The 25522-nt window shown below is 41.6% G+C and overlaps 2 protein-coding genes across 3 annotated transcripts in view; one reads left to right on the forward strand and one right to left on the reverse strand.

Moving 5' to 3' along the window:
• Positions 1-18488, forward strand: part of iqsec3b (IQ motif and Sec7 domain ArfGEF 3b) — a 28747-nt gene extending 10259 nt beyond the window's left edge. The window contains exons 4-15 of one of the 2 annotated variants that reach the window (XM_051383517.1): positions 622-1023; positions 1162-1886; positions 2575-2736; positions 3843-3965; positions 8827-8993; positions 12223-12362; positions 12538-12669; positions 12797-12896; positions 13461-13619; positions 13724-13816; positions 14581-14627; positions 15674-18488. In XM_051383517.1, coding sequence (XP_051239477.1) covers positions 622-1023; positions 1162-1886; positions 2575-2736; positions 3843-3965; positions 8827-8993; positions 12223-12362; positions 12538-12669; positions 12797-12896; positions 13461-13619; positions 13724-13816; positions 14581-14627; positions 15674-16093 — 2670 coding nt within the window. In that variant the 3' untranslated portion in view covers positions 16094-18488. The remainder of the gene's footprint in view (positions 1-621; positions 1024-1161; positions 1887-2574; positions 2737-3842; positions 3966-8826; positions 8994-12222; positions 12363-12537; positions 12670-12796; positions 12897-13460; positions 13620-13723; positions 13817-14580; positions 14628-15673) is intronic. The other variant, XM_051383518.1, reaches the window with a different exon arrangement.
• A 467-nt stretch (positions 18489-18955) lies between these two features.
• ptprq (protein tyrosine phosphatase receptor type Q) overlaps positions 18956-25522 on the reverse strand; it is a 37571-nt gene continuing 31004 nt past the window's right edge. Inside the window, exons 53-63 of the mRNA XM_051383511.1 lie at positions 25050-25094; positions 24396-24422; positions 24129-24210; positions 23416-23506; positions 23196-23272; positions 22775-22909; positions 22501-22626; positions 21966-22111; positions 21595-21730; positions 19629-19752; positions 18956-19538 (exon numbers count right to left, since the gene is read on the reverse strand). Of these exons, the coding sequence (XP_051239471.1) occupies positions 19501-19538; positions 19629-19752; positions 21595-21730; positions 21966-22111; positions 22501-22626; positions 22775-22909; positions 23196-23272; positions 23416-23506; positions 24129-24210; positions 24396-24422; positions 25050-25094 (1027 nt within the window). The 3' untranslated portion in view covers positions 18956-19500. The remainder of the gene's footprint in view (positions 19539-19628; positions 19753-21594; positions 21731-21965; positions 22112-22500; positions 22627-22774; positions 22910-23195; positions 23273-23415; positions 23507-24128; positions 24211-24395; positions 24423-25049; positions 25095-25522) is intronic.

Consider the following 25522-nt stretch of genomic DNA (forward strand, 5'->3'; position numbering starts at 1 on the left):
GCGTGAGCAGACACACACCCAGGCACATGTATGGCTGTCCTCCTTTTTTCTCCCTCTCTGTCTTCCCTTTGCCTTGCACTCCCCCTCCTTCGTCTCCCTCTTGCTGAAAATATAGGAGGGCAAAAACATTTCTGGAGAAAGCCGATATTTTGGGATGAGCTGCTCCACCAACAAAAAGCACAAAAATAGGCTTGTGCGGGTGTTTACTTTTCTATTCATTTTCTCAACAGCACCTTTGTCACAACCCATCCATCCTCCTCCTTCCCATGGCCCTTCAGACAGTATTAGCAGTTGAATGATGATAGATGATGTTTACTTTGGCTCTAATACCATAAACCCTCACCCGCTTTTAAAAGAGTGGACAGATAAGTAAGAAGGATACCTACTAAGAAGGAGGGTGTGAGTGTGAATTTTGTGACTCAGGCAATGTTCAGATTCTTTTGATCTTTGGAGGACATGGGCACAAACTGCCAACATGATGTTTGCCTGCTGGCGGATGAATAAATATTTTTCAGTGGTTGCTGTGTGCTTTGCAATATCACTCTTGCAGTGTCATCAGTGAGTTTCAGAGCCTTGTAAACATGTTTGTTTCACTCCCCCTCACTCTCTTCCCATCCCCAGATAGAAGAGTTGGAGCAGAAGTATGGAGGCCATCTTATAGCGAGGCGGGCAGCCCGTCGTATCCAGACAGCCTTCCGTCAATATCAGCTGAGCAAAAACTTCCAGAAGATCCGTAACTCTCTGTCGGAGAGCAAGCTGCCCCGTCGGATCTCCCTGCGGCATCCAAGTCCTTCAGGCCGAAACCGGAACTCAACTCAGAGACACAGTTACAGTCTGCATCCGGGAGGAGGACAGATACCCTTACGCTCCAAAACTCCTCCGCCACCTCCATGCCGCTCCACCTCTCTGCCCCCTTCCCCTGCATCTGCCCCAGCTACTGGTCCTTCTCCTGCCCCAGGCCCAGCCCCACCTCAAACCCCTGGGCAAACACTCACACAGCTGGAGGACTGCTTCTCTGAACAAGTGAGTGTTTTTATTTTATGATAATATTCCAATAAGCTTAATAAGAGATACAAAATGGTTCAGAAAAAGAATCAAGAAATAAGGTTTCATTAACTAATATAGTTTTAATTTTGTATTTTCTTATCATTATATTTGTAGCTTCATTCCTTGGCCCAGTCAATTGATGACGCCCTTCGTGGTTGGAGCTTGTCGGAGGGTGGAGAGGGTAAGGGGCTACTTATGGATCCCGGAGCCCTTCGTGCAGCCGCTGAGAGTGCTTGTCTGCCCCGCAGTGCCAGCTCGTTGCTGATGGCCTTCAGGGATGTCACTGTTCACATTGACAGCAATAGTTCCTACACCATCTCCTCTGCCACCACCACAACCACCACCTCTCTGGGTAATGCAGGCGGGGGAGAGCCAGGAAGCAGGAAGACTTCTGTGAGCGGGATGGCTGGGGGAGGAGATGGCCTGTCAGCAGAGGAGCCAGAGTTTCCTGCACCTCCACCCAGTGAGGAGTTGGAAATGGCTGATATAGGATCAAGGAGAGGTTCAGCAGTGCCAGCTCCAGGTGGAGGTGGGATGGAAGGGGAGAGCGGCTCAGACAGACTAGGGTCCACCTCCACTTCTACCTCTACTTCCACCTCTATCTCCACCTCAGTCCAGTCTAACCAGCAGCCTGCTCAGATTTACACCCAGTACCAGCAGTACCACTACACTCATCCTCAGCAGATTCCCGGGGGGCCGAGCCCCGAGGCCCTGCAGGCCCTGGTCGTCTCTCTGCCCAGGGACCGCTGCCAGGACCCAGCCTCCTGCCGCTCGCCAACACTGTCCACGGACACACACCGCAAACGCCTCTACCGTATAGGACTCAACCTCTTCAATGTGTGAGTGATCTAGCAATGCACATTTATACACTGACACACAGAAAATATCTAAATATTTCTGCTCCCTCTGGCTCAGGGTTCAAAGTACACTTAGTCCAGTTTGTGTCTAACAAATCTCCAACAGCCCTGCAAAACTGCTCTAAGCAGCTGCTCATTAGTGTTTGTAATTATTGGGAGGAGCTGCCTGTTCAGTGCCATCTTGTGATGTCAGTGAAAAAAGCCAAAGAAAGCGTGGCAAGGGACAAAGAGAGATAGAAAAGAGGGAAAATGCAGTAGAAGAGGAGAGGCAGTCAAGGAGGTCAGGAACAATGTGAGAGCCTCTCAGCATCTATAAATAGAGACCACGGTTGGCCTGCACTTATTACTAGTTAATACAAATTAAAGTAAATTAACTCATATGCATCAGTAACAGTGGGTCTGATCCAGAAGTCCAGAGCTAACAGCTTTTGCGCATGAATGCACTCTGCCTCTTCTTCTTTCCCTTTGTGCTTGCTCTTACATACACACTCGCTTTCTTTTATTCACACACACATTAACTTAAGCTCCCTTTCTCTTAAATCTAGCGTTACGCATTTTCTTTCTCACTCCGGCCCACACACCTATCCGCTTGAGCGCACAAAAACATCACACACGCGCCGTTCAACTGTTAACACTATCTGCTTGTCCACTGTTGGTTGTTTGCGGGCAGGAACCCAGAAAGAGGCATCCACTTCCTGATCACACGAGGTTTCGTCCCGGACACGGCCATCGGAGTGGCTCACTTCCTGCTGCAGAGGAAGGGCCTGAGCAGACAGATGATTGGAGAGTTCTTGGGGAACAGCAAGCTGCAATTCAACAGAGATGTTCTGGAGTGAGTTCTCATTATTTATATATGGCAACATAAAGGCATTACACATATACACGTGGTTGGGTTTTGATAGAGGTGCTCAAACTTTAAATTATTCTTGTCAGTCAGGCTGGATTTAAAGTTAATGAAGTACATTCATGACCTTGGAAAAAATCCAGCATCTGGAGCTTTCAGTTGTAACTATGTTTGCTGTGTGTGCATGTTGCTCTTTACTACTAAAAAGAAGAGAAGATATAAAAGATTAAATAAGAGATTTGTTAGACTCTGACTTCAGTATTTCTGGTATTTTAAGATATTTAAAAATAGAACAAGCTGTTGGAATCTAACCTGGCATACACACGATACACACACACACACACACACACACACACACACACACACACACACACACACACACACACACACACACACAAATTCAGTTGACATGCAGCACTTCCATGCATAAATGCAACACATCCATGAAAACACGCATTTACTTAATGCTTTCACACTCACCCTTTTTGCAACCAACCAGTGTAGACAGAGATCCAGGATAGAGAGGCTTTTTGCTGAGGTTGTTGCAGAGACTGTAGAAATAGGTCACTGCACTGAACACACGCACACAATCACACTCCTCACTTTCTTCACTCATTCAGATACGTAGACACACACTCATGGACACAAATACGACATGCACATGTGTAGGCCTATGTAGTTCTTCCATTGCTACAGCCTGTCCTCAGCCTTTCATGTACCTCTCTTATTCCCCTTCACTTTTAAGATCATTATTTCGTCCTCTCATCCCTCTCTTCCCTTCCCTCTTATCTCCCACTGCCATCAGACTCTGTCTTCTCCATTGATGTTTGCACAAAGTGTGTGCGTGTGCGTGTGCAAACATGTTGTCTCTATGTGCGTCTTCCAGGTCAGTGCTTCTGTAATGGAAGTATGACTGTAAGGAAGATTTGCCATCAGCACTTGGGTACTCATAGTTTATTGCACACACACAAACACATAGGTGCATACGCTCACTCACTCAACTTATCATTACAGGGACACACTACAACTGAACCCAATCTCTCGCTCTCCTTTCTCTTTTGCTCTCTCTTTGTCTCTGTCTGTCCCTTTTATAGTTGCGTCGTAGATGAGATGGATTTCTCAGGCATGGAGCTCGACGAAGCCCTGAGAAAGTTCCAGGCTCATGTTCGTGTTCAGGGAGAAGCACAGAAAGTGGAGAGACTCATCGAAGCCTTTAGGTGAGACTGTCAACTCGCTCACAGCCAGGCCTCACTGACTAACAGGATCTGGCTTCACTTTTTAATACAATTCAACAGTCCATCACATGACTGAGCAGGGCTGGTAAGGGCATTCTGAGCTTCTTAAAATGAATAGACCTTTTGCCTGTAGCCACCTATGCAAAACTAAAAAAACACGACACGTAACCAATCTCATATATTTTGCAATAAAACAGAAGCAAGGTATTTTTTTGATCTCATGTTGCAGCCTTGGGGATGCAGACGTATCCAGAATGGCATGGATGCATGGCATGCTAATAAGCTGACTTTATAGACAAAGTGTTTTAACTGCTTCTGCTAGCTCACTGCGGCAGTCTGTGATGAAACTAAAGCCTTGTATCATTAACAAATTATACTGATTGCCTGTAACCTTTGACTAAACTCAGCAGTGTTTGATTGTCAGCCAATCATGGCGGAGATCTGAGCTGCAGGCAATCAGTGTACGTTCCATCAGGACAAAAATAGATGCTCTATTTCACAACTTTCTCCCCTGGATGACACACTACGCAAATCTTCAGGCTTTGTATGCTGTTTGTATGTGCTTGACAGTTGTGTCCATTTCCAACCAAAATTAAACATGGATATGTAAAAGTGCATGTTTGGTACTCATGGGGTTTTACCCTGAGTTGGTTCTCTGCTCATTTTGTCAGTGCTGACTCCTGCCCTCCAGTCTCTAAAATTCATGAGCATATCTGCTGAAGAAGACTCATTTAAATACCAAGAGGGCCTTGAGAGACCTACTGTAACTCGCATACTCCCTTTGTGCCTTCGAGTGGACTGTCTAGGTTTGCCTACAAACTCCTGGACAGAAAGAGTTTTTTAATGATGCAATTTTACCTTACCTGACTGATAATTCTTTGAGTCAAAAACAACCAAAAGTGACTAGACAAATCAGAGCTACAATTGGTGCCTTATCCCCTGGCTTGCATTGCCCTTGAAATGTCCTGGTAATGTCCAGAGATTGCTCCCAAGACTAAAAATGCAATAAAAATCGCCATCATTGTTTTCCATTTCATTTCATGCAATTGGTTGCATCGCCTTGTACATTTAATCTCACTCTGCTGATGTGCTGCTCTTTCCCCCAGGATTACCTACAATGTCACCAAACAGGACATGAGTTGAGCAGCTGCCCCTTTCAAGTCATTAACCAAGATGTCTTTCTGAATAACTCTAAATTGCTAGTATAATTCAATCTCAGGGGAGTGTAATCACCATAGAAAATGTACTGCATTTTAATTGTCTGCCAGCATTTTTCTGCATCCACAGTGTGCCGTCCATGTTGTGAGGTGCAGACTGAAGCTGAAAACTTAGCCCGAGTCATCATGTACAGGCTCTGTGAGGCGTAGCAGGTTTCATGTTTATAATGTTCTCCATATTAGTTAGTTACTAGTAGTGTAACTAATTACAAATACATTTGAGTAATACTATTACACTTACTCCCCCCGTGCTAAAAGTTACAATATTACTTTTGTTGGTTCCCTCTTACTAATTTGAAATCCAATCACATCCTTGGATTCATTTTTTTAATCTGGAAATATTCCCATTGCTTTGATTTTAACAAACAGAACTGGATTTTATTCATTGTAAGTCTGAATTTTGGGGAGAAGGGACACAATTGGATTGTGGTTGTGCCCACTGCTAATATTATCATTAATATTAATAACTCATCATCATTATTATTATTAGTTATATTATTACCCATATTTAGAGTTACTCGCCCAACACTGTTTATTAATTAGCACAAAACACAAACAACAAAGTCCTGCGGAAGTTGATGGAAATGACATTAATCATTAGTTATGCAAATATTTAGTAAAAAACCAAAGGCATTGGACAAATTTTGGACATAACTGACCTGACATGATTATAGTCTGAGATGAAAAGATAGAGTTCCATGAAGGCTGAAGGAAATTTCATTGCAATCCATCCACAAGTTGTTGAGACATCGCTAGGGCCACTAGCTAGCGTGGCTGAGAAAAACAGGTCACTAATATATAGTTTCATTATTTCAAAACAGCTGGGAACAGACAGCAATACTGATGCAGGGCAGCAGCAGCATTGACAGAGCAGAGGGAGGGCTGGGAAATGTTGCAGCTTAAAAAGACGTAAGGGTGTGTTTGTGATTATGGAGAGTAAAGCATGTCACGTGTGTATATAGCAGTGCAGCTTGAGTTGACTGCGTGATCACTGCCTGATCACTGCTGTCACTCTATTTTTTAACAAACATTACCCTGACAGGATATAACTAACACATATGTTGGGGACTATTTTCAGCTTGTTTGATGCTCTAATGGAATTTACAGCAGCAGCATGTTTGTAGGGTTGATTAAAAATAAACTCCATGTCCATTATATGGGAATATGTCACTCAGTGCAGATGTGGTTCACTGATGTGTTTTAAAAGCTATAGCAGGCAGTGGATACATTACATTGGTAATACTTATTAGAGGTCAAATTCACTGTTAGTTTTAGTTTGGGAATTTCTTTATTGGATTTGTGAACCGTACAAAAAATATAGATCACTAGTCCCATCCATTAAGGAATGTGTGTTCTAACTCCAAGCAAGAAGTGGTGAGGGAAGAGAGGAGAAGGAGCAGTCATGACACTTCTCCTCTCCGCTTCTGATTTGAGGGCCAATCAGAACACCCACCGCGGTCATCAGTTAATCACATCACACTCAATCATACTTGCTGAGCCCCTGGGTGCAGATTACAAAATCATCAGCGATCTGAGACCACACTGTCTGTAGCTGGATCTCTGAGTATAGGTCAGAAACGAGGAGGCTTTATCGGGACAGCCAGACATCCGATGGCAGGTCTGTTACGTAACAGTTGTTATGTCATCTGTTTGAAGCGTGTTGTACTCTTGTCGTGAGTAGTTCTTTTTATACGAAGTGCTTTTTGTGCCAGCTGGCATGCAACATTCATATGCAGATATGAAGATAAGAGATCGGGAGCTAGTGTTTAAATAAACTGGTTACATAAGACGGAGATCCGTGCTTGAAAATGTGTGAATGAAGCCAAAACAGACAGACATAACCACCGTTTTATTTATTCACTCAATTGTTTGCAAACTAGTGCATTAACATGTATGCAGTTACACATCCATGCACATGCCCATTTGCATACATACACACTCTCACACACAGTAGATCTTGCATTCAGCCTTTGATAAATTTGCCGCAGAGTTACATCAAGTTGGCAAATCAGGAAGCTCGTTTGTGCCCCTGTGTGTTTCTGTGTGTCTATGTACGTGCAAGTGCATATTATATCTGTAGCAGCGTTTGTGCCAAGTACGATCTATTCTCCCTCAAACAAAGGCACTGAACTGGGCTGTTGTCGATTGATGCCCTGTGAGTTCTCTGGCCTTAGATCTTGTGTGGGGTCTGGGGAAAGGCTTTCTGGTTGTGCAGGTCTCAAACGTGGCCTCTCGCTCGCATATGCTCTGTCAAGTACGTAGTCCGCTGGAGCAGAGCAGCCCTCTCCATGTCTGCATCCTGCCTGGCTGCAGAGATAAAAGCCTCCAACCACTGAAATGGCCCAGTGTGTAAGCGTAAGTGACAGTAAGAAAAGGAGATGTGGGGGAAGGAGGGGTAGAAGTGAGAGTATGTGAAGCCTGTGGGCAGCGAAGGAGCAAAGCAAGTCCAAATGCAGAATCTCTGATTCCAAAGCAGACTGGGCAGGGTTGCCTTACCTAGGGCAGAAGCATTTTGGACTGTCAAATGTCTCCTGTGTCCTGTCAGTCTCATTTATGGTAGAGTGACTGCTCCTCACATCTGACTAGAAGTTAGAATCAGTCAGTCTTCATTAAAATAGACAGATTATAAACTTCTATGGAGACATATTGGCATTATAATCAGCCTTCTTCATCAACCTTTCAAAGGCCGTTGTCTATATTGGTTTGAAATTTTACTTTGTGCTAATCTCTTATAACAAGGCACTCCCTGATCTGACCCCCCAAATCCCAAGATTTCCTCCCAGCTCACTGTTGATATTTTGAAAGATAACACACTTTGAGCTGAGAGGAAATCTTGGGATTTGGGCTGCGATTTGGCCTAAAAATAAAGTCACTGAGTGCATCATTAAGTTTGGTACGTTGGCTCTGTGAGCCTGAAGATACAGGGGTGTCTCTACCCTCACTTATTATGAATGGGGAAGACAAGATATTAGAAACACCTCATAGCGTAAAGCAATGCAATTTAACAGCATCTCAAACTACATCCTTCAAAATTACCAAATTGAACACATTTCTAAAACTGTTTCAATATTAAAACCTTCATGAAGGTGGGATTTGTTATCGTTTTAACTAGGTGTACATAATAAACTCAAAACTGGAGTATAATTTAACATCAGTCCAGCAATAAAGTTGCTAGAAAGTTGTCTGTATGTACTGAACACTGATTAATAAAAGGTTGGTTGGTTTTAATTTGTCCTGTTTGCATTAAATCCATGAATTTACCATTAAAATGTATAAGAATTTGGTATTACACACCAAACTTGTGGCAACGCGGCAAGTACTTCTTATTTTGTTTGTGCTGTATTTCATTTCTTTGTAACTGTGTTTGTTACACCAGAGAAAAGTTTTCAGCTAGTGCATATGCTGTTATCCATATAAAAGCAATAATGTGCCCCTTCAGGATATGAATTATATTTGAATATTTGAATCAATTCTGCTGATGGCAACTACAGCATCCCCCTTTTTTAAATCTATAACAGCGGTATAATGCCCAAGAATCCAGACAAATATCCCTGGTAAGAAGTGGCAGAGAAATGTTTGACCTAACTTCTTACATAAAACTTTGTTGTCCTATTTTTCCTCCACAGCCAGAGGTACTGTATGTGTAATCCTGATGTGGTGCAGCAGTTTCACAACCCAGACACCATCTTCATCCTGGCTTTTGCTGTGGTCCTCCTTAACACTGACATGTACTCGCCCAACATCAAACCCCAGCGCAAAATGGGCCTTGATGACTTTATTCGCAACCTAAGAGGTTAGTACATTATGTGCATGTATGAGCGCGAGTGTGTGTGTTTGTAGTATTTTTAGCTGTAGGACCTTTCAGGGAGAGTGAACTGGCACCGTGGACAAAGCTGGTATAATGAGTTGCAGACATGTCACAGAGCATTCATGGCAAGTGGTTTTGGACACTGGTTATACATAGTAATCGCACATACGTAGCCTACATACATATTTCAAACCTTTTACTGCAGATCATGATGAGGAGATCCATTGGAGAGATATGCCAGAAGGAATAAGGAAGACAAAAAAAGAGAGCAGAGGGCAGAGGAAGTCAAAGTGTTACAACAAGAACTCTAAAAACCTCACTATCAGTAATTTGAGTGACAGCCTCTTGAAGTGAAATAAATTACTCAAAGAGGCGGTGGATGCTTGCCTTCGCTCGCTACCATCAAGAAAACCATCAGCTGTGCAGATGGAGATTTCTGATATCCTTGAGTCAGAGCTCTGCCCCAGAGACCGTGGCGTCGACCCATTTAATTGAGGCTCACTTACCGTTATATTTAACGATAAGAGGTTTCCGGAAGCATCTCATCACCTGCACTCCCTGAGGCTCTCAACACGTTCCCCATTCAGTGCTTGAAGAGATACCAACATCTACTGCAACCAGAGCTTAAAGGAAAGCAGTTTGACTTTTATTTGTACCTTCAGTTAATGGAAAAATCCACCATAAAATACATTTCCATATATTTTTTCATAGAACATTGCACAACCTAGTTTTAAATTGTGAACCAAACAGGTTTCTCGAACAGCAGTGACAGACTGTCGTGGGGATGTCTTTGTGCTGCTCCATAGTGATTATGGAACAACTACCAGGACACAATGACAGCACACATACTGGGATAAAAGCACATTTTGTGATTCACAGCTGCAAACGCCACAATGAAATAAAACTAATTTGACTGTAATATCTCCGATTAAAAAAACAGCCCACACATTTCGCCTTAAATTAAATGTAGTTTTGATCCCCATCATCTTCCACTGCGGCTGTTGCTATAATATTGCAAAGAATCTGCACAGTAAAAGGATTCAGAATAATAATAAAAACATTCACAGGTTAATGAAATAAAATGTTTTAATTTTCATAGTTTTCGCATTGATTGGGAATCACTTCTTATTATGTAATTTAAAGGCCCAGTGTGTAACATTTAGGACAGGGGTGTCAAACTCATTTTGGTTCAGGGGCCACATACAACCCAATTCGACCTTAAGTGGGCTGGACCAGTAAAATTAAGGCATAATTACCTATAAATAGCAACAACCCCTCTGCATTTTATTGCAAAGAAATAGTAATACATTCTGAAAATGATCACATTTAATAAACTTTCTTTTCACAAAACATTATGAACAACCTGAATTTTCTTAAGGAAAATAAGTGCAATTTCAACAATATATTATATTAATTTCATTTACACATGGGCATTACAATTTAAAGATCAGTGGATGTGGATCTACAAAGCCACAGTACATTAAGTAACATGTACCTGGAACTGAACAATAATATCAGGGTGACTTTCTCTTACAGTTAATAATAATTAAAACAACTTGTCAAGATCTAGAAATTATTTTAAATTTACATACATTTTCACATCTGTGCAGTAATCCTGATCACCTGAACTGACTCACTGCAGCATACAAACTAAAGTGGAAGCTATTAGGAAAGGTTCAGTTATTCTACTTAACCTATCCTTATAAATGTATAAAATGTATAGCCTACATAAAAATACATGAAAGTTGTGGCAGTGCATGAGCAATAGAGTTCCACCAAACCAAACTATTTTGTACTGAAGCTGCTGACTGACATATTAGTGCACAATGTTCATTGAATAGTGAGTAAACCTACTAAATGTAAAATGCTGCTTCAGACACTTTTGCATTCTGAAGAATACAGCTCTGTGAAAATGCTTACTTACATACAGTAAGTATGCATTTTCACAACTTGTCAACATCTGGAAATTATTTTAAATTTACATACATTTTCACATCTGTGCATCTGTGAAAATGCATACTTAGACACAGTAAGTATGCATTTTCACAGAGCAAAAGGGTCTGAAGCAGCATTTTACATGAAGTAGGTTTACTCACTGTTTAGTTTGCTAAGTTTAGTCTCCTTTTTGAGGAAGTCATTTTGACTAATGAGTAAATGTATGTCTAGCAGTAAATGTACAGTGTGAGTTACAGTTGTCGGTGAATAAAGTTCAATAAAGCATTGTGCTATGTTCGCAACTCTGTCTTCTCTGTCATTTTCACCCATCCCGCGGGCCGGAATGAACCCTCTGGCAGGCATCTCTGATTTAGGAGGATTAGCAGAAATGGAATATAATATTCACAAGTTTGTTTTCATTAGTGTATAATCACCTGAAAATATGAATAGTTTTTATTACTCATTAGTCATTTAGTCCATCATATAGAAGCACATTGTTTCTACAGTAGCCCAGAATGGACAAACCAAACACTGGCTCTACATAGCGTTTTTTGCAAGTTTCGCGGCCACCGCAGTTTGATCTATTCTATTGGTTGCAATACGCAGCTTCATCGCTAGATTCCACAAAGTCCTACAGACTGGTCTTAAACAGTAATTTATCGATGATACTTAAGTTAACTCCTAGTGTTTAAGCGAGATGGTGGAGAGCAGCAACTAGATAAATCACCACATGGAGTCCAGACACTGGTGGTGGTGGCTGATGACTCTGCTGAGGCTCATGAAATAATGAAGCTGCTGAATCTGTGAAGATTGGGCGGTGATGGGGAGGTGGAAGAATGCGCATAACAGCAGCATGAATTAACTGAAGGCAGAGAGAGAGAGAGAGAGAATTATATTTAAAAAGATGACAAGGCTAACAATGCAGGTGTGTCACTGTGCTATTGGTTGGACGTGACCAGCTGATGAGAACAACTTGATTGACAGCCCCTGATAATGACAGCAAGGAAATGATAAATTATGCATGCATGAGAGGAGTGAATGCAGGATGGAAAGAGAATTTAACTACAGGTCTATATGCAAGAGATAAGTCTTCCTGGCTGAACTTTAGCTTGAGCTTCATTACTTGGGTAAATGTATTTAGCTACTTTTCCCCTGGCGCCAGGGCTCAGCGAACAGTTAGACATTCAGCGTGTCAGGGCTAATTCCCTGTAGGATCTATAGACTACATCTTACTTTGATAGTGCCCACACCTAAACTTTATGGACTATTGTTCCCTCAGGTGTGGATGATGGAGCAGACATCCCCAGAGAGATGGTCGCAGGCATTTATGAAAGGATCCAACAAAGAGAGCTCCGGTCCAACGAAGACCACGTCACCTATGTGAGCCGTGTGGAGCAGTCCATCCTGGGCCTGAAAACCGTGAGTGATATTTGTGCCTTGAGTCTTTGCCCCCCTTCCTCTCTCTTCTCATTTCAGTCAGCTGTCTGCACTTGTTTGTACTGTCTCCTCTCTCTTGTGTCATGTATTATTTCGCTGCAGTCTGTCCTGGTCTGTACTATCTGTCATCTCCATCTCCTTAACCTCGCCTCTGTAGATCCTCGCCGTGCCCCACAGACGTCTGGTGTGCTGCTGTCGTCTGTTCGAGGTGCCTGACGCCAACAAGCCTCATAAACAGAAACTGTCCCAGCTCCAGAGAGAGGTCTTCCTCTTCAATGACTTACTGCTGGTAATAAACCTATACTCAGGGACAATACTCTAAATATGCAGCTGAAATATTGTCAAATATAATGAACAGCCCAGATGGTATTAGATATCAGTTAAGCCATGATGTGTATTATGTGTCTCTACTGTAGATCCTGAAGCTGTGTCCCAAGAAGAAAAGCTCGGCTTCATACACCTTCTGTAAAGCCATGGGTCTTCTGGGAATGCAGTTTCACCTCTTCAGCAATGAATGTAAGGTGCTTTCTTACTCTGCAGCAGTTTATTTTCAGTACAGTTCCACCCTGGTGCTGACAGAGTCATCAACAGCAATCAAAATTAACACACTGCTGTCAACTTCACGTAATTATCTTAAAGGAAAGTTGCTTGCTTGCACAGATTTAAGTATTACTTTAAAAATAAATCTAAATTATTTTGAGTTGTCACAATTTAGACTTTTAATGTAACTGAACCTGCAATGCACATCACATCTGTACCTTTATGTACACTTTGGGTACTTTTGCTGAGAAGAAAAAAATAAAGAAGAAAACTATTGACTAATTAATATGATATATAATAAGTATGAGACCTTTTGTTGCAGTGTTCAATAAGCCATTGCTGCCAACAGAAACACATTTGGTCATTAACCTCAAAGCCCGGGTTTTTGCAAGTATTCTTAGCCACAACATTTTGTGAAGTAAAAACTGCAACACTTCAATGTTTCAAAAGATCCTGAAATCCTGCATCCTTTTTTTAGAATCAAAGTTATGGTGAAAGCATCTTCTTTTTCTCTTTGACACTTTGTCTGGGTCTCATCAGACTACGCCCATGGCATCACCATGTTGAGCCCATTTACCTCAGAGAAGAAGCAGCTGGTGAGTTTCTGCTCCCCGAGCGGAGAAGAGCTCAGGAAGTTTGCTGAGGAGCTCCGAGAGGCTATAACAGAGGTCAATGAGATGGAACAGATACACATCCAGTGTAAGGAAGGAAGCACATACACACACCTCAACATGTGTAAATACAAACAAATATACAGTGGGCTTCTCTATGTGGATGGTTGCAATCTTTCTCTTGTGTTGTAGGGGAATTGGAGAGGCAACAAGGCATCCAGCCACACGGCATACACACTAACGGCGGGCAAATGGACACACACACAGGACACGGCTCTCCCTCAGGTGCTGGTTTTGCTCGTGCAGCATAAAATTCACAACACAGCATACATTACGCATAATAATGCATACGTTACTCAAGGCAATGTAGAAAATAGGACAGCTTCATGGAAGAGAGGCGCATGAAAAAGCCCCCCACACTGAAAAAGGAAATTAAAAAAAGAAGATTGGATGATGATCAGAGGGTTTAAAGTTTTGCCTTTGTGGTCATAGTTACTTTTTTATTATTAAAGGGAGAATTTGTTCCAGCAAGTAACTTCCCCCGAAACCACGGATTGTTGTTTAAAGTTAGAGGTTCAGTGTGTAACATTGAGGGGGATCTATTGGCAGAAATGGAATAAAATATTCATAGGTATGTTTTCATTAATGTGTGAAAAGAAGAATCATTGTGTTTTTGTTACCTCAAAATGGGATATTTTATTCTACAGGGTCCTCTTCCACGGAGCCATGTTGAACCGACAGTACACCCTACAGTAGACCAGAATGGACAAACTCTAGATAGGGCCTTTAAATCCTTTAAACAAACCAGATACAGATCGTCAGCTTTAGAGATGTTGGTATATGTATTTCTTGCACTTTGGACAGAACCAGACTAGCTGTTTCCCTCACCTCCAGGCTTTATGCTAAGCTAAGCTAAGCTAAACACGTCTGAACTATTCCCAAAATGCAACACTATTCCTTCTTGTTTGTAATGTTTCTCAGCTTTTCTCTGTGTCTGAAGATCCTAAATCTGCCTGTTAACTTACAAATAGACCCGTTTCTTCCCACAGGCCAACAGGATCCGTATGATAAAACTGGCAACAACAACACAGTAGAGGTAAGTGCTCAAGCCATACTTTTCTCCCTCAGGTAAGTGCCTGCATCACCAAATCTGTGGGTGTGGTTTTGTATGTATGTATGCGTGTGTGTGTGTGTGTGTGTGTGTGTGTGTGTTTGCAGTTAGACAGGGACTGAGAAGAAAGTCTGCTTTATGCTTTGCTTTAAAAGAGCACCGCCTGAGGCACATCCCCACTTTGCAGCCTAGGATACAAAGGCCTCTGAGAGGAGTCTGCTGTAGTGGCGCAACAAACAGTCTTTTTCTGTTGCCTCATGAGTGGATCAGCAGCCACTCTACTCGCTATACAACATCCCATCTTTCATCAGCCACTGCTTGCCAGCCTTACTGTATAAGCCTTTGCAAGCCACCATATGCCCGGCTGGCTCCTAGAAAACCATCTACAAAGCCAGATAAGCTTGATACCGTTAACAGTCTGTCGAGTGTGTGTGTGTGTGTGTGTGTGTGTGTGTGTGTGTGTGTGGGTGTGTGTCTGTAAAACCAGCCCTTCCTTTAACTTAACATAGTGATAAAAGCTGTTTTCCCCTTTCTAGTTTTATTTGTTTTATTCCTTTGCCCATTCTCTCCTCTCTTTCCTGCCTCTCAGTCAGTCCTTTAGAGTTGTAATTAAATGTGTTAGGGAGGCACCACGCCCTCGGTGTCACCTCTCCCCTCTCCTGACACTCCCTTTATCTTTTTAGCTTCTCATTCTGCCACTCATTGACCATGCTCTCACACACACACACACACACACACACGAAATCCAAAACGTTCCCGCCATTATTTCTAACTAAAATCTCTTCTTACTTCACAACCCTTTTCTCTTTCTGGGCTGGTGTGTGTAAAAAAACATAGAAAGAATGTGTAAATCATGTAAAAACATGATTGAGGGAAAGAGAGAGAGAGTGTGTGTACTTTGCATGCGCTCGCTCTGCATACTACCTACCTGCATGCCTGCATGCCCATGTGCGTAACACACCAGAGGGCTGCGTAGAGGCTGCGTTCAGGCTGGTAACTCCTCATGCGTTCTCTGACTGTTCCTAAACTAGGTGTCAATTCACAACAGGCTGCAGACCTATCAACTGAGCCAGCCCAGCATTGAGTCCACACCTCTGGCCCTGGCTGCGCCACCTGCCCTGCTCAGCCCCGTCCAGCCCGGGGAGCTCCGCCCAGAAACACTCATCCAATGCCAGCAGATTGTCAAAGTGATCGTTGTGGACCAGAGTGGGCGAGGGCGGATGGAAGCCTTCCTCAGCCAAGGTCCGGCTACCCATCAGCTCATCCAGTCTGCCATGTCCACACCTGTGCATGTCAGAGAGGGGGATGGCCCACAGCCCCCTCTGCCGCCTCCCCCACCCCCTTACAACCACCCCCACCAGTTCTGTCCCCCTGACTCACCCATGCCCCTCCACCACACCATGCCTCTTATCCGCAGGCGCAACTCCAGCGGCTCCCGCAGCATCGTCTAAGTGGCCGGCTACTCTACGAACCCTGGGGGCCAGACCCTCGCATTCACACATAACAACAAACACATGCTGGAGCACTAGTTGACTCACTTTGAATGGGAAGATAAAAGCATTGCAAAAAAAGTGAGGAATATACTGTATGAGGGACAAAGGAAAAGGACACTAACAAGAATCTATTCATAGTCTTGACTGACTGGTGTTTTTGAACGTGGAGTAGTTTCTCCAACGTGTCTCCCGGTAGCTGATGGTGTTGTCTGTTTAGATTTCACACTCTTCAAGAGATTTTGTGACTTTGCATTTTTAAATGTCATCTGTCCAACAAATGTGTCTGTGAGCTATGACCGTGAAACCGAGGGGCGAAGCAAACTCCGGCCGCCTTGGAAGGACAGGGGATTGCTTTAAATATGAAGGACAAAACTACACAGCTCTTTGTTCGGTCCAGGTTTTAGATACCAAACTCAGTGAGGAGTCATCTCAGCAGAGCTAATCTAGCTTCTCTTCGCTGTTTTTTTCCTCATCTCTGCATAATGTGAAGAAACAAGAGTACCAGCTTATTTATTTCCTTCATTTTCCAGGGAACAGATAATCAGTGTGAGGAAGACGGCGAAGAAAAAGGCTCTCACATCTATTCCCTGTAGTGTAGTGAACAAGGGTGTTGCTACTCACTAAACTAACCTAAAACCATATCCTGACGACAATCATATTTTCCTGTGCTTCATTGCTTTGCGTTCTGTGTAAGCAGATATCTTCACAGTGGTGTGTGACTGCTCTGATTCTGTGACGTTTTGCTTCCACAGGGCTCAGGAAGGGATTTGCTGCACTGTAACATGTAATATCTGCACCTCTGAGTTGTGCTGAGCAGTGTACTTTGTGTTCCATCTGCTTACTCATGGGCAGCAGAGAGTAGGGCTGGTAATTCATCAAAACAAAGCTAAAACAGCCAGATGAAGCCTTTTTCCTTCTGTATATTTACTCCTAATGGGTTACCTGGTGTGAATATTGTTGTTACCTTTTGGAATTAGGCAATATCTCTGCTCAGAAAACTCTTAGCTTACGTTTAAAAATTAATAGAAATTGCTCCACACAAGGTAGGCCAAGGTCACCTCACAAAAACATCACTCCCTGTCTCACGTATTATATTTTTCCTTGCACACCGAAAATGTTTTAAAAGAGGAGATGTATTCCTGAATGTTAATCGGGGAGGAAAACTGAAGATGCCCGTGGAACAATTATTGACTTCATCATTGGGTCATCTGTCCAGTGTTGATGGTTCAAGCTGGAGTCAGTTTGTACAGCAGATCACAAATCATCCAACCGAGACACACCGAACACGTCTTGTATCTTTTGCACCACAGAATATATTGGATATATTGTAAATAGATAATATAGATTTATTCTGAAAAAGTGATTGGTTTGCCCAGTGTGTGTATCTACGTATGTATTTGTACAGAGAAGAATCTAGTTTAAAAGAAAAAAAGAATATTATAGTTATTATAGTTACTATTATTATTATTATTATTATTCACATTTAATATCAGGGGAGGGGGGGGTCCTAAATCCTACTGCTATGAGAGACAGGAAACAGGCAGCTTTTATAGAATACACTCTAGTTACCATGGTAACATACACTGATATTATTACAGATCTACATTCATCATTAAATTATGTCATATTATTATAGAATTATTAAGAGATGGCTGTGTCACCTGTTAAGGTGTGTAAAGGGCTATGCTGTATTGATGAATACGTACAGTAAATCACTGGTCTCAAACACACACACATGCACACACACACACACACACACACACGCACACACGCACACACACACACACGCACACACACGCACACACACACACACACACACACACACAGGCGCATAAACAACCACACACACTGACGTACATAAACATGCACATAGCTGCCAAAGCAACAACAAATCCAGCTTAGATTCACCTTCAGAAACTGCTTGATTTCTCAAGTCAGAAATCCCACTTTGTTTACTGTAAACTCTGACTGAGATGTACTGTACAGCATGATATTTCTTTTGTTTTTCTTTTCCATTTACAGTACCAGGGCAGGGGAGGGGGAGGGTGTTTGATTATATGTTTGTATCATTATTGTCAGGGCATGTTGAGTTGATTGATGTCATTTTCTCCCCCCTCTCTCTCTCTACTTCCTCCCTCCTTTCTGCCCGACTCCTTAGCCACCCCGTCTTCTCCATGGTTGTCATGGAGACGCGCAGATCTGCATCCTCACTGTGGAGCACTGTCATTAATCTTGCACCCCCACAATATTTCTAAAAAGGAGATTTCTTAAAGATCAACATGTTTACTAATGGAATATTTCTAATTTTTTCTGTTTGAAGAGAATGAAAGAATAAAGTAGTTTTTACTCTCGGCCTTGGACTCTCTGTCTGTGTGCGTTGATGTCAGTATCGCCTCCACAGCGTTTGTAGCACTGCTGGCCTCTCTAATGAATGAATTTGCACCAGGTGTGCAAGGAGGACGGTGGAATGAAGGAGGTTATGGGAAATCAGTCTACACTGGTGTCCTCCCAGCACACCGGCTCTGAACTCATTCATTAGTGGATGAGGTCAGCCCCAAAACAATATTGAATCTGACTTGTACTGTCAAGATCAATGTCAAGTTGTGTGTTGTCGCGAGTCTGCATGTGTGTGTGTGTGTGTGTGTGTGTGTGTGTGTGTGTGTGTGTATCTATACATAAAGCATAATTTGGAGTACATAATTTTCCATAGGTGCTGAGTGTGTCCTCTAAACAATAAGATTGTAATTTCACATTGCAATGTCAAAACGGCTACATTTTATACAGTTCTGAAGTGTTTTAGCGTTAAGTGTCAAGGCCAGAAAAAATACAAGTAGCTTTTATTTTTGCAAATCACGCTTGGGAAAGGATAAACAAAACGTAAATGCACTTCGACAAAGGCAGAATTACAAAGAGAGTGAAAAAAAACAAAAATACCACTTTGGCTGAATAAATTATCTTACAAAAACATAGATGATATCAACATAATACAATTATAACAGTGAAATCAATTTGTGCAAAGTACCTGTAGGCTTTCAGATGTGATAGAGCGCTCAATGTTTTTGCTCTATTCTGCCTGTCATTTCAGAAATTCTCTGTCCCTGTCTCCCTCTTCTTTCTCTCTCTCTTTGATAAATGGTGGACGAGAGGTTCATTAAAGGGGAGGACTGTGCTGCGAAATGGGTTGAAGTGGAGCAACAAAGTCTTAGTTGACAGATCATTCAGTTCAGACTGTGTTGTTCACGTCCTGTTTCTCCTCCTCCCTCTCGTGTGGTGGAGGCATTACAGTCCAGGGTTAGCATCCCAGTGACCTTGAAACATACGAAGCGTCACTCTCGTTTGGGTAAGGTGTCCATCTGTGTCGGCCTTTACATTGTGGTCTCTTCCCATTCCAGCTCGACATCACCTGAAGACCAGTACAAATGAAGTGAACACTGTGCTGTGGGGAGTGTGTAGTTTATCTGAGTGTGTATGTTTATATGTTGTTGTTGTTTACCTTCCATCGCGTCCAGGGAGTCCATCTTCTCCAGAGCAGAATAGCTGACAAACCAGATGGATTGACTGTTGCCTTTGTTGTTTAGAAGTTCCAGCGTACTTTGGTACAAGAAGATGTACTGGGCCTGACATACAAATTGACACATATTAATTCGGTGATGTAGAATTCAGTTCTAAAATTTTAAGGCAAGCCTCATTTGAGTCCAGTTGTAAAACATAATAATAACAAAAATATTCTCTTTGCCAAAAAGTGGAAAAATAACATGAATTTGAACAATAGGTCATTTGATTTAAGGCTTTTTTTCTTTTTAAGAAAACCAATCAGATTTGCTTATTTATGTCAAACTTGCAGTAGTAACATTTCAAAACCTTGACTAAACTGTGATACTGAAAATGACTTTATTGTCTCTTAATGCTGCAGCCACGGATGTACTGTATTACAGTAAGAGAACTTGATACGATGTTTCAAGATAGTGCACCATTCATTCAAATCAAATACATTTCAGACTTCCTCAGGCTTCTGTGTGTTTTGGCCCATAGAGCATGCTCATTAGCGTACTTCTCTGGCTGAGTGGACAGATATAGACAATTGAGAGTGGAATTATTCAGATGAATGCACAAAACAAGTCTTTCATTTGGACCTTGATGGACAATGCAAGATAACCTTCATCCCTGAAGGATTTTGATTTATTTCTATCTGTGTAAATTTGTTAACTTAAATGAACTGTAACCAATGTTGAGCTCAGTGCAGAGCGACGATAAGAGGACCTGAGCTGGCTCACCCACGCAGTCAAGTTTCTTACATTGCAGGGAATGAGTGGAGCGACGGCAGAATGTTAGTTAAGGCCTGCATCCTTACTTGTGTTGGCAACCAAGGCTTTTATCATATGTATCGCCTGCTAGTAGCTGGTATAGCCGTAAGGCTGAACTGTAATTAAATCCCCTGGCAACAAATTATTTTGCTAGTCCTGCCTGTGCCATGACATCTGACATTTTGTACCTACTAATGCTGTATTTAAAGCAAATGTATGTGCTACCTCTGATTCATTCATATCAATTTATTGCTGTGACCTGGGGATGTGGATTTTTTAATGCAAAGATACAACAAGCAACAGAAATAGTCAGGCTAGGTTTTAATACATCCCTAATTCCATCAAATTATCTAAGAATGTTCTTTGAAAGAAAAAACATAAATTAAATGCTACTTATAATTGTCATTCATTGTCAGTTTATCATAAAACCATAAGAGGATAACAAGGAAAGTAAAGTAGATCTGATGGACATCTACAATAACTTTAATGTCTGCCTTTGTTTTCCCTTCCACATAAGCATTTTAGATAATAGGTTGACATTGTGGGCTTATTTAAAGCTGTCTGCAAAGGTATTGTGCTCCGGTGTCTCAGCAATGACATTTGTGAGGTTATAAAATATGACTGGGCTGTTATGCTAATAACTAGTTGTCTGGCACCCTGAACACAGCTGTCTCAAAGAATCATGGCCTCACCGATAGCAAGCGGCTCATACCTCAGAGCCAAAATGTGGACACAAGAAAATGTACAGGACATCTAGAAATAATAAAACAATAATGCTGAGAAGACGCACAGGCAGTAGGCAGAGGGGTTCCTTCAGATACTCAGACACACACCATTAGTAATGACTGAATCTGGTAATTTTAGGATAGACTCATGCTGTTTTTAAGAGGGGGAACCCTGCTCAGCATATGTCTTTAATCCACTGCCAGATCATTCCCTTTGTCAAAACGAGAATTTTCAAAATATTTCCTCATGGGGATGGGATCACAGCAGGCCATGAAGAAAAAAGTAGGACACTACAGTGCCACTGGAACAACTTAAGACAAAACACTGTGTGATATCATGTTTTTGTCTTTTGTTTATTCTCTCTGGGTTGTGAAATTCAACCACTGGAATAAAATACACTATACTACACTATATTTGATGTGAACTCACCAGATTCTGCACCATACACATCCTCTCGCTGCGCAGTTCAGCAACCAGGCCATAAATATCCACAAAGTCGTGATCTCTGACGTGCTGAATGAGGTGGTCGAGAGCAATAAACACACCCGTTCTGCCCACACCAGCACTGGGGAACAGTTAGAGAACAACACACCATTATACCATCTGCTGCTCTATTACACTTAAAATTACTCAGATGTTAATAACCCATTTGTGGGTTAAATAGAACAGAACAGGATATTCAATTATTTCTTAATATAAAACTAATCAACAAAAACAATAAAGTAGTCTTATTTCTATTTTTAAGGCCCTTACTATAATTCATGCAGAGTCAGTAAACTACCCCTAATGTGCCACAGTACCTGCAATGGACCACTATAGTGGTGTTGTCGTGCCTGTGGGCTCGCACAGCTTTGACAAACTTGATGAGAGTGCTGCAGGACTCTGGGACTCCGTGCTCAGGCCACGATGTGTAGTTGAAGTGGCGAACCAGAATGTAGTGCCCGTGCTGCACAGAGGAATTTATACAAGACAAAGGACGGGAAGTTAAATGTTCACTTTAATAATATGCAAACTCCAGTGTTTACATTACAATTATAAAACTAAAAACATAGTTAGGACTATAATTGTAATTACATTATACTTTACACAATTAAAGGAATAGTTGAATTTTGGGAAACATGCCTGTGGTAAGTAAGATAAGAACCACAATACCAGCTCTCATATTTGTAAATATGAAACTGGAGCCAGAACATTGTTAGCACAAGGAACCCTTCTCATCTAACTCTTGGCAGGAGAGCGTATATGCACATTTCCCAAAATGTGTAAAAAATCTAGTACTTTCAGTTTGTTTTTTATTGAGTTACCTGTTGTTGTACTTGTTATTAGTTTAGTTACCTTTTCTACTTTTAGGGTTCTGACAGTCCAGTCTGGAAGGACTTCCTCTGACACTTTAGAGATGAGAATGTCACTAAACACTGACATGGGCTTATTGTCCTCTGGCCAGTACTTGTGGCACCGAATCTGAAATGTCACACACACAAACACACAAATCAGATCTTTGTATCAGATATAACCCCCCTCATGACAGAGTTGTAATTGAGCCCAAAACAGAGCGCAGCCTGTCCTCTAAATGCTATTTCTTATCAGTGGCAAATCTTTCAAGACGCACTCTGCCTTTCTCGTAACACTGCGTGAGCATGGCGATGGTGCGGGTTCCTGTTTCCCAGATCATCCTCCAAAAATCAGCCACTGTGCCGGGCAGAGGACCCTGGGTGGCTATGAACTCATTGGGACAAAGGTATCCCTAGGGACAGAAAAATAAGGAGAGGTTGACATTTGTAACGTACAGACATACTGAAATTATGAATAGCATTATTTACTGAATTAAATTGAATTAGCTTGTTAGGAAATTATTTTATTTTATTTTATTTTATTTTATTTTATTTTCTGCAATAAGTAAAGTGTTTGTCCCCAAAAAAATCAGAAAAGGACAAGGAAATATCATATATTATGTTATACCAAATAACATAATGACTGAAGTGGAAGCCTCATCCATCTTAACCACTGGGGTTTTAGCAGCTGATACTCACTGAGACAAAGCTGGCGTTGATGTAGTCAGAACCCGCAGAGCCCGGTTCTGACAGCAGTTTCACTCGGTTGTTATTGTCTAGAAACAGTGAGAGAAGCGATGTACAAAGCGGCGGTGAAATCCATATGCAATTAATGTTAGAGCAGACAGACAGAGTTCATTTTGGTATACTGTCAGTATCATAACATATCAAAAAAAATTTTTTTAGCCTGACCACTTACAGGGTTTGATGTTGGGGAATCGGTTTTTTGATTTGTTCCAGGGCAGGTCAGCGTCTGTGGTGGCCAGGTCCTGCAGCAGTTTTGGAAGATCCTGGAGAGATAAGACGTGTAAAGGTCAAGGCCCCTATTTTTAAAACAGCTAAAAGTAAAAGTTGAGTGAAAGATAAAAGTAAAGAAAACACATATATATTTTACTCCTACTTGCAAACTACTTAAAAATTTAAAGCAATTTATCAATTTCTTTTGACTTTAAAAACACTGATACATTTAAGTTGGTTAAGAGTAACCTATCTGTGTTAGATGGCTGCAGTAGAGAGACAGAAGTGAACACCTTCTGACATGTGTTTTGTAATGACTATATATCATTGGTCATGATAAATAATAAATAAAGCAATATGTATAATGTAATAATTGTAAGATTTTATCTCCAAGTGCTTATTTGATAGGATGTTATACTTGCATTGTTAGAGGAACAAAAATAAAGCATTTATTTAGTTTCCAATCACTTTCAATGCATCTTCACTGTCTTCACTTAGTTCTTCTTATTATGTGTTTTCTGTGATGTACCTGACTTTTTTCCCATCCAGTTGCTCCAGTTTGGTTGTGTTTTTTGTCAATTCCAGGTGATTTTCTATTATTTCATCTCTATTAAGATTATTACATTTTCTCAGAAGTTTGCCAAACACGGGTTCAGCTTGTAGGCAAACACTTACAGCAAACTCTTCCTGAAACTTGGCATTGTCATTGGCACACAGATCCTCTACGTGCTGCAGAAAAGACTTCTTGTTGACAGGCCTGACAGAGAGGAAAGAAGAGAAATACACTGAGTGTGAAAAACAGAGAGAGATGTACAAATACTCCACAAGAATAGGATATCTTTCTGTAAGTTTATTCTAGGTAACAACGTGTAATACTGACTGGTACAGAACATGCTGCAGCTGCTGTGCGCATATTCACATTATTTATGCAGGATGACTTACTTGAGAGATTTCCTGTAGCTGAGCAGCCTGGGCAAAAATAGACAGGAAACCAAAAATCAGCCAAAATAAACAAATTAACTCAATAATCACAACCCACACTGTGGTATTTCTGTCCATGATAGCTGAACTGCTCCTCATTGCAGAGAGTATGTGGCATTGTATGTTTAAGCAAACATTGACTTTGATGTTTTATTCTAAAGGAATATGTGAACACAGTAAACTTGAATGGAGCTTGTGGGTTTTCCCCTGTGGCTGATCTTTCTTTGCATAGCTGAAGACTTGTAACTGTGCAGATCCTTAGCTATCGATAAAGCTTACCATATGTGCCCTCTAAGACTGCTAAGCCTTCCAAGCAATTTCAAGATAGTGAGTGGGTAAACAAATTAAAATGGTCTCGAGCAGAGGAGTGTCAGCCCAGCCATGCAATCACTGCCAGTGATGGAGGAAGAGGAGAAGGCTGCCGGCAAAATGCTGATGGCACTGATTCATTCAACTGTCGACCTCCACCAAAGTTTTAATAAACAGCACAGATGGATGGTTTGATGAGTCTTAATGGGTAACATGATGATGACACACACAAAGTGGAGTACATCATGCAAACAAAGCACACACAACATGAAGTGGCTCACACACAGTTCAAAAGTTTCAACTTACTGAATCACATAAATCTCTTTCCGTCTAAAGAAGAAGGAAGAGTACCTGGTGAGAGAAAAGTGCTTGTTGAGAGAAAAACAAAGCAAGTAAATGCAGGTGTCAGGGAGCAAGGGAAGTTATTTGTGCCATTCACGTGATAAGTAACAAGGAAAAGTGTGTTATTTCAACATAAACTGTGCTTAGAAAGGTGGTTCATACAGATATTAGCCCATAGTCGGAGTCATGAAGAGATTCTGGTCACAACAAAGCAGAGAGACACACACTGTCCTAATGGAATCAATTTGAATGTACAGGACAGCTGGAGCAGCTTAATGGTGAGCACAAAATGCAACTGTCAAAAACCAACAGTCTTCGTTTGAGCAGTGTGTGAAACAGATAAAATGTGCAGACAGCAAATTATTATCAGGAACTCAGAACTCCTTTTTCAGACCTACGAAGAAATGTCATATTAGATGTTCAATAAGGCTGGCAAA

The sequence above is a fragment of the Dicentrarchus labrax genome, unplaced genomic scaffold (assembly GCF_905237075.1).
Source record: "Dicentrarchus labrax unplaced genomic scaffold, dlabrax2021, whole genome shotgun sequence".
Lineage (NCBI taxonomy): Eukaryota > Metazoa > Chordata > Actinopteri > Moronidae > Dicentrarchus > Dicentrarchus labrax.